The 8,637-nt window shown below is 58.3% G+C and overlaps 2 protein-coding genes and 1 non-coding gene across 14 annotated transcripts in view; 2 read left to right on the plus strand and 1 right to left on the minus strand.

Annotated features, from left to right (window-relative positions):
• The window catches only part of R3HDM4 (R3H domain containing 4), a 16,508-nt gene extending 14,780 nt beyond the window's left edge, over positions 1-1,728 (plus strand). For all 9 annotated transcript variants that reach the window (XM_023192744.1, XM_023192750.1, XM_023192752.1 and 6 more), the window contains one exon: positions 689-1,728. In XM_023192744.1, coding sequence (XP_023048512.1) covers positions 689-792 — 104 coding nt within the window. In that variant the 3' untranslated portion in view covers positions 793-1,728. The remainder of the gene's footprint in view (positions 1-688) is intronic.
• Positions 1,729-2,445: 717 nt separating this feature from the next.
• Positions 2,446-2,552, minus strand: LOC111526810. The gene has a single exon (XR_002726502.1). It is a non-coding gene; the product is annotated as a U6 spliceosomal RNA (small nuclear RNA).
• A 242-nt stretch (positions 2,553-2,794) lies between these two features.
• LOC113225319 (mediator of RNA polymerase II transcription subunit 16-like) lies at positions 2,795-8,110 on the plus strand. 4 transcript variants are annotated; one of them, XM_026457315.2, is made up of 5 exons: positions 2,795-2,950; positions 4,525-4,711; positions 5,433-5,540; positions 5,845-6,014; positions 8,075-8,110. In XM_026457315.2, the coding sequence occupies exons 2-5, from the start codon at positions 4,543-4,545 to the stop codon at positions 8,093-8,095; spliced, it is 468 nt and encodes a 155-aa protein (XP_026313100.1). In that variant the 5' UTR covers positions 2,795-2,950; positions 4,525-4,542; the 3' UTR covers positions 8,096-8,110. The 4 variants fall into 4 exon arrangements, with proteins under 4 accessions (XP_026313100.1, XP_026313097.1, XP_026313098.1 ...); XM_026457312.2 differs by lacking the exon at positions 8,075-8,110 and adding an exon at positions 6,594-6,895; XM_026457313.1 differs by lacking the exon at positions 8,075-8,110 and adding an exon at positions 6,594-6,901 and having other exon boundaries at positions 2,813-2,950; positions 4,441-4,711.
• The last annotated feature ends 527 nt before the right edge of the window (positions 8,111-8,637 follow it).

Raw genomic sequence — 8,637 nt, forward strand, 5'->3', positions numbered from 1 at the left:
TATTTTTAGTGGAGACGGGGTTTCACCGTGTTAGCCAGGATGGTCTGTCTCCTGACCTCGTGATCCACCCTCCTCGGCTTCCCAAAGTGCTGGGATTACAGGCTTGAGCCACCGTGCCCGGCCCTAGAGATGGCGTTTCCCCATGTTGGCCAGGCTGGTCTCGAACTCTTGACCTCAGATGATCCGCCTACCTTCGCCTCCCACAGTGCTGGGATTACAGGCGTGAGCCACTGCGCCTGGCCAGGTCATTCATTTTTTGCAGTGAGGGGGAGATGGGGAAGGGGAGGCTGGTGGGAGCTGGACCACTCAGGGTCTGGGTGCCTCAAAGCCACCTCTGCAAGGCAGGGAGCCTGGGGGGAGGCCGCACGCTCTGCCAGGCCGGCGTGTGAGTGGCTATATGGCCTTAGGCTGGGTGTTTTTCAGGGTCCTCATCCGCACAGTGGAATGAGTGACAGTGGAGAGTGAGATGGGCCCGATGAGAGCGCTCCTGTAGGGAGCCTTAGGCGTTCTTGTGAGCCAGGCTCCAGGACGTCAGGGGCTTAGGGCCAGCAAGGCCTCAGTGACCAGCACACACCAGCTGGCGGTGACCTCCCGGAGAAGAAATGAGGGCGGTCCGGGTGCGAGGCACCTCTACCTGCCTCGGCTCCCGAATTCCTCCCATTCTTGTCCCCGTTGGTTTCTTCTGCAGGTGCCGACCTGGAGGGGAAGCGGCAGATGAAGGTCAGTAATCGGCACCTGGATTTCCTGCCTCCAGGGCTGCTCCTGTCCGCCTACCTGGAGCAGCACAGCTGATGGTGGCTCCCCCGAGACCGCGCTGCCGCCTCGCCCAGCCACCAAGCCCTCCGATACCTCCGGCTAAAATATCTTTCAGATTTTTAGAATGGGTCCTTGGAAACCTTTTCCGATTGGGGTGGTCTCTCTCACTCTGCCCCCACCTCATGCAGCTCTTGGCAGTCAGCAGACGCTGGCGGCTGGGGCTGCCCGTGCCATCCCAGCTCCAAGCTTCCCGTTCCGGGACTTGTATTTAGGGTGGAGAGACCTGATCTGGGCATGTTCCTGTTTCGTCATCGTTTAGCTTTTCTGGCCCAGTCTGAAGCTCAAGTGAGGAGAGGGAGGCTGGGTTTTTATCACTTTTAATGAATTTGGTGTGATTTGTTGTAGATTTTTAAATTTCCCTTTTGGAGAGAAAAACCAAAAGACTCGCCCCACTGGTAAAGCATGGGTCTTGGTCCAAGCCCCTGCTCAGCCCCTCCCAGTTTTTAGCTTGAATGAGGGTGGGGTCTCTGGGACCCTGCCCCTCATGCCAGAAGCATCTTGTGTTGTGTGTGTGCGCGCGCACGTATGCCCTGAGACCCAGGACAGAAGCTGCAGTCCTAAGAGCTGGTTTTATCCTTGTCATTCTGCGTGCCCTCCCCCACACCGCCTATGTCAGGGCTCAGGGTTGCCTACTTTATACGAGCCTCCCTCCTTTCCTCCCTTCCTTCATACTGGGGGTCCAGGACTTCCAGCCAGAAGCCTCTGCCCTTGCACTACTTTGTCTGTCCCCCCGTCCCGTGTCTCCCCGTCCCACAGCCTGGCACCTGCCTGATAGCTCCTGTGTCCCCATGCTGGTCCTCCTGGCCCAGGCTGCAGGAGCCAGGCTGGGGAGGCCTCCTACCCCCTCGCTGCGTGTGGGTAATTGTGTTTTGGGGGAAAGTGGAGAATTTAATAAATTTCTGGTGCTCTGGCCTCGGGGTGTGCGAGTTTTTCTTCGGGGCAGGACCGGGCGCTCAGTAGGTCCTGGCCACCAAGGGCTGCATGTGCCTCCCTGGCTCCTCCGCCCTCGGATGCCTGGGTTCAAATCCCATTTCTGCTACACGCCTGCCGTGTGACCTTGGGTGAGTGGCTTGTATGAGTGTCGGCCACTGCACTCCAGCGTGGGCGACACAGCAAGACTCCAGCTCAAATAAATAAATAAATAAATAAAAGTAAAAATAAAAACGGAAGAGCACAACATCCATTGCATTAAACTGGCTTTTGGAGGAGGAGGTGGGAATGGGGTTGGAAGTAGGAATACTCAACGGGGTCCGTGACTTCGCTTACAGGAGCCTCAGTTTCCCCACTCTTGGACATTAGAAAATGCAAGAAAGCCTGGGCAAGGGGGCTCACGCCTGTAATCCCAACACTCTGGGAGGCCGAGACGGGCGGATCAGGAGGTCAGGAGATCGAGACCACCCTGGCCAACGTGGTGAAACCCCCGTCTCTACCAAAAATACAAATATTAGCCGGGCGTGGTGGCAGGCGCCTGTAATCCCAGTTACTCGGATGGCTGAGGCGGGAGGATTGCTTGAACCCAGGAGGCGGAGGTTACGACGAGCCAAGATCGCGCCATTACATTCCAGCCTGGGCAACAGGGCGAGACTCCGTCTTGGGGGGAAGAAAAAAGGGAAAAAAGGGAGAGAAAAAAAAAATATGGAACGCTTCACGAATTTGCGTGTCATCCTTGCGCAGGGGCCATGCTAATCTTCTCTGTATCGTTCCAATTTTAGTATATGTGCTGCCGAAGCGAGCACGATGTTCTGGTCCCACCGCCAGCTATTTATAGTCCCCAGAGGAAATTTCTGTACACATAGGGCGACTTATCTCCACTGCTCTAGAGATTCAACCTCTATTTGTATTAGTCAGATGTGTAATGCAACTAACGCAGTTATTAATTGGAGTTGAGAAAGTGCTCGTTATTCTACCAAATATAGCTACGGTGGCTGCTGGGAATTACGGGAAATGCTCGTATGCAAATATACCCGGAAGCGGGGCGGAGCCTGAGCCGCACCGCCCTCCCAGAAGTCTTTGGGAGGCGGCGACGCGACTCAGGCGACTGGTTGGTGCCGGGGAAGATGGCCGCGCCGGAGCCGAGGCGCTAGGGAACTTCGCATAGCGGACGCCCGCTGGGCTTGGTGCACGGGCCGGCCAGGTGAGTGCAGGGCTGAGGGGGCCCGGCGAGGGCGGACGAACCTCTTACCGCATCAGTGGACCCCAGGGAACGCGGCACGGGCGTGGCGGGGCCTGCGGGGTCTGCGGGGTCAGGGGGCGTGGCCGGGAGCAAAGGCTGCTGGGTAGGAGGCCCGGGGCGCGGAGCTGGGGCTCCGGGTTTGCAGCGGAAACTCGCGGGAGGCCTGAGGCCCGCGGGGCGGGGGTCGGGGCGGGGCCTAAGGAGAGTTTGGGGCGGGGTTGAAGGCACTTGGTTGGACTTGGGTGGGGGCCTGGAGTGGGTTTGGGGTTCCCAGGGTGGAGTCTGGGGACTGGGGGCCTGTAGAGGCAGGGCCTGGAGACTGGGGGTTATCGGTACGGGGCCTGGAGAAGGAATAGGGTGTCTAGGGTGGAGACTGGGGACTGCGCAGTTATAGGGGTCTGGAGAGGGTATAGGGTCTCTGGAGATCGGGGGTTATAGGGGCGGTGCCTGGAGAGGCTGAGGCGTCCCTGGGATGAAGCGTGGTGTTTGGGGTTATAGGGGCAGGACCTGCAGAGGTTCTGGGGTCCCTAGGGTGGAACCCGGAAATTTGGGGTTATGGGGGCGGGGCCTGGAGAGGCTGTGGGTCCCTGGGATGAAGCCTGGTGTTTGGGGGCGATAGGGGAGGGGCCTGGAGAGTACATGGGGTCCCCGGAGTGGGGACTGGGGACTGGGGAGTCTTAGGGGTGAGGCCTGGAGAGCTAAGGGCGTTGGAGGCTGGACCTGGAGAGTGCATGGGACCCTTACGGTGAAGCCTGAGAATTTCGGGTGAGGCCGTAGGCTCAAGGGGTGAATTGAAGTGTGGGAAGCAAAGGGTGTCAGCGGCGGGACTGAAAGACTTTTAGGGGCTTGCGGCGGATCCTTGGGGGTCTGGGGCAGACCCTGAAGAAGTAGGGAGCTGGAGTTAGGGCTTGAGGAAAATGGGGTTGGTGGTCATTCCAGTCTCACTGGGCTTTTGCCTCTGAAGCAAAACAGCCCGTCCAGATGTCAGGCGCTTAGAAAGCCCCGAGGAAATGCTCCCTCTGTTCCCTGTCACACTCAGCAAGTCCCTTAGCCCCAGCACACCTGCCCCGCCTTGGCCACGGGAACCGCCCTTCTGCTTGCCTGTCTGTGGGTTCTTCCTTCGGGAGAGACCCAGGGTCCGCCTGCCACCCCCGTCATCACTCACCTGGGCCGGTGCAGACCCTCCGCCGCATCTGCCAGCTGTGCCCTTGGCCCCCGTGGTCTGTTCCCCAGACAGCCAGAGGGGTCCTGGTGAAACCCAAATAGGTCCCAGAACTCCCGGGCTCCCACCTTGCTGAGGGTAGAAGCCCACCGGCCCAGGACTGGCCCTGACCTCTCCATGTTCCCCCTCGGCCCCAGCCCCATGGGCAGCCGGGAACGCCCAGGCTCTTAGGGTTAGGGTTAGGGTTAGTCTGGCCTCTGGGCTGCATCGGCCGTTCCCTCCACCGCAGGCCTCCATCGTTTACCCACTTCCGGCCTGGCATGCCCTGGGTGCTCAGTCAGCGTCGCTGACCCGCCGCACCTCCCTCCGGCAGGAGCTGGGGACCGCCCTCATGTGTGACTTGCGGCGGCCGGCGGCAGGTGGAATGATGGACTTGGCCTACGTCTGTGAGTGGGAGAAATGGTCCAAGAGCACCCACTGCCCGTCGGTACCCCTGGCCTGCGCCTGGTCCTGCCGAAATCTCATCGCCTTCACCATGGACCTGCGCAGCGATGACCAGGGTGTGTCCCCCCTCCCACCAGCTTCCCCTCCCGGCCGCACGGCGTCCCGCCCTGTTCCCCAGGTGCCCGGCACACCGCCATGCGGGGACTCGGTCTCTCAGGCCGCCCCTCACTCTCCCCGGCCCTCCTCTGTAACTTGGGAGAGAGCCTCAGCCTCCTGGGGATACGGAGGGTGGATTCAGTGCTCCCCAAACCTGAGGCTGGGAGACATGAGATCACCCCGCGTGCGGGATCGAACGGGGCTGGGCCGGTGGTTGACGGAGGCTTGTTGGAGACACGTGCCCCAGTTTTCCAGACAGCGTGTGTCACTGTTTGGTTTTTGAAAGGTACGTGGTGGCTGTGCCCGTTTTCTCTCCATTGTTCGAGTAATAGGCACTCGTAATGTGTGGTCATTAGAGAAAATTAGAAAACCACAGAAAATTGGAATCAAATCAGGGCGAAAAATGCCCCCTATTACCTGCTGTGGAGAGGCTCCCACTGTTCATGTTTTGGGGTCATTTTCTTCTAATCTGGTTTTAAAGACGCGGTCGTGGCGCCTCACGGGCCTGCTCAGTTCCTGCGGGGGGACAACCCGTTCCCTGAGCTGTCGACCCGACTGACAGCAGCTCCGTGACCTCCCGGGGTGGGACATGCACTGACTTCCCTGGAGCCTGCCCGGGGTCATCATCCTCGCGTCCAGGCCATGGCGCCAGGCCGTGCTGACCATGTCCCGTCCCCACAGACCTGACCCGCACGATCCACATCCTGGACACGGAGCACCCCTGGGACCTGCACTCCATCCCCTCGGAGCACCGCGAGGCCATCACCTGCCTGGAGTGGGATCAGTCAGGTGAGGCCCCGGTCCCACGTGGCTGGGGGTGGCGACCCGGATCCCGGCGCAGGAGGCCCGTTTTCCGGCTCAGTCTGGAGTCCAGCGCTGGGTCTGGAGCCCCTGGTCTGCCGCTTTGCAGGTGCTGCTCTTCCCGCAGTGCCCTGAATCATTCTTGTTCAGGGTGTCTCAGGGCGTCTCTGGAGTGCGCCTCGTGCCACCTGCCGCTCTGCCCTACCTGGGCCGAGACCTCTCCACCAGGCTGGCTCCCCCAGGCCCTCTGCCCATCCCTGGAAGGTTCGCAATGATGGCTTCTTGCCCTCAGGCTCCCGGCTCCTGTCAGCAGACGCCGATGGCCAGATCAAGTGCTGGAGCATGGCGGACCACCTGGCTAATAGCTGGGAGAGCTCCGTGGGCAGCCTGGTGGAGGGGGACCCCATTGTGGCCCTGTCCTGGCTGCACAACGGTGTGAAGCTGGCCCTGCACGTGGAGAAGGTGAGTGTCCCGCCCGAGTGGGTGGGCCAGGCGGATGAGATGCTACCCCGCCCAGCCACCCACCGGCCCCTCTCCTCTCCATCAGCAGCATCCCCTGGTGTTTTGAACCTTGCACTTGGCTCCCACCTGCAGTCAGACTGTCATTAGCACCTGTGTTTTCAGTGGGCTCCTCCTTTAACTGAGGATGGCCGTTCTCAGTGAGTCGTCTCTTTCACTGGAGGCTACTGTCCTCAGCTAGCTGCTTGTATCACTGGCGGCCGCTGTCTTCCGAATGCAGCCCACCCTCTGATTTAGTAACATCCCAGAGTCCCTCTCTCTGCTCCCTGTGATTCAGCCCCACAGTTAAGAGTCGACATGGCCAGGGTTGGCAGGAGGCACCTGGGTTCAGGCTCTGACTCCACACCTCCGCGTGTCAGTGTCATCACTGACGGCGGGGTCTCGGAGATGTTCCTGGCAAAGGCCCCACAGCCACCCCGGGGCGTGCCTCTGCGTCTGCTTGCGCTGGGGCTCTTGCAGGAACTAGGAGGCCCTCCTGGAGGGATGCAGTGGACCAGATCTTTTCTCTCGTCCCTTCCTGAGTCTCTCCCCAGGGACCGCCGTTGTCACCGCATGGCTGCAGTGCACACAACACCAGCTTCATGCCCCGGGGGCCCTCCAGGGCGTGCTCCCCACCCTGCTGTCCCTGTTTGTCTGTGTTTCCTGGTTTTGGTAACAGTTTTATTGGGATCGAGTTCACAGACCACGGAACTAACCCACTGAGAGTGCACAGCCCACACGGTCCAGAGGCTTCGCATAACTCACCATGCTATGCAGCCACCACCACAGCTAACCGCAGACTTTTATCGTTTTTTTGAGACTGAGTTTCGCTCTATCCCCCAGGCTGGAGTGCAGTGGTGCGATCTTGGCTCACTGCAACCTCTGCATCCTGGGTTCAAGCGATTCTCCTGCCTCAGCTTCCTGAGTAGCTGGGATTACAGGCACCTACCACGCCTGGCTAATTTTTGTATTTTTTTAGTAGAGATGGGGTTTCACCATGTTGGCCAGGCTGGTCTCGAACTTCTGACCTCAGGTGATCCGTGTGCCTCAGCCTCCCAAAGTGCTGGGATTAGAGGTGTGAGCCAGTGTGCCCGGCCAGACCTTTATCTTGTTTGTTTGTTTTTTGAGACAGGGTCTTGCTCTGTGACCAGGCTGGGGTGTAGTGGCACGATCTTGGCTCGCTGCAGCCTCTCCCTCCCGGGCTCCGGCGATTCTCCTGCTTCAGCCTCCCGAGTAGCTGGGATTACAGGCATGCGCCACCACGCCTGGCTAATTTTTTGTATTTTTAGTAGACATGGGGTTTCTCCATGTTGGTCAGGGTGGTCTTGAACTCCTGACCTCAGGTGATCCGCCTGCCTCGGCCTCCCAAAGTGCTGGGATGACAGGCATGAGTCACTGCGCCCAGCTTCAGACCATTTTCATCACCCCAAAAGGAAACCTTGTCCCCATCCTGCGTCACTCCGATCCATCCCCCACCCCAGCCTCTAGGACCCAGCTGTCTCTGTGGGTCTGCCTGTGCCGGACATTTCATATAAACAGGACTACACACTGCGTGGCCTTCTGTGTCTGGTGTCTCTCACTGAGTGTGACGTCCTCAAGGTGCATCCCCGCTGTGGCCTGAGTCAGAGCCTCGCTTTTTAAAATAACCAAATATATTTTTTTCTTTTTTTTTTTTTTTGAGACAGAGTCTTTGCTCTGTCACCCAGGCTGGAGTGCAGTGGCGCGATCTCGGCTCACTGCAACCTCCACCTCCCGGGTTTAAGCGATTCTCCTGCCTCAGCCTTCCGAGTAGCTGCAATTACTGGTGTCCACCACCACACCTGGCTAATTTTTGTATTTTTGGCAGAGATGGGGTTTCACCATCTTGGCCAGGCTGGTCTCGAACTCCTGACCTCGTGATCCACCCGCGTCAGCCGCCCAAAGTGCTAGGATTACTGGTGTGAGCCACTGCACCCGGCCAAATTTTTGTTTTTTAATTACATTAATAACAGGCACATGTGCTCCTTTAAAATACCCTCAAACAGGCTGGCCTGCCACCCACATAGACGTGTGCGGTTTGGACACCAGATGCTTCCCTCGTCACCATGGCAACCACTCACCGCCAGGCCTGGCTTGCTGCCTGGACTTCTGGACCTGCTTCTTGCTATAAAAAGTGTTTTTTTTTTAACTTGTAACCTACAGTGGATCTGTATGATAAGTATGATACACACTTTTCTCTCCCTCGCGTCTTTTCACAATAGAGACATTTTTCTTGTTTTGTTTTTTGTTTTTGAGACAGAGTTTCGCTCTTGTCAGAGTTTCGCCAGAGTGCAATGGTGCAATCTTGGCTCACTGCAATCTCCACCTCCTGGATTCAAACGATTCTCCTGCCTTAGCCTCTTGAGTAGCTGGGATTATAGGCACCCACCAGCATGCCCAGCTAATTTTTTTTTGTATTTTTTAGTAGTGACAGGGTTTCACTATGTTGGCCAGGCTGGTCTTGAACTCCTGACCTCAAGGGATCCACCTGCCTCAGCCTCCCAAAGTGCTGGGATTACAGGCATGAGCCACTGCCCCGGCCAAGACCCCATCTCTTTTTTTTTTTTTT

This window comes from Piliocolobus tephrosceles, chromosome 21, assembly GCF_002776525.5.
Source record: "Piliocolobus tephrosceles isolate RC106 chromosome 21, ASM277652v3, whole genome shotgun sequence".
Taxonomy (NCBI): domain Eukaryota; kingdom Metazoa; phylum Chordata; class Mammalia; order Primates; family Cercopithecidae; genus Piliocolobus; species Piliocolobus tephrosceles.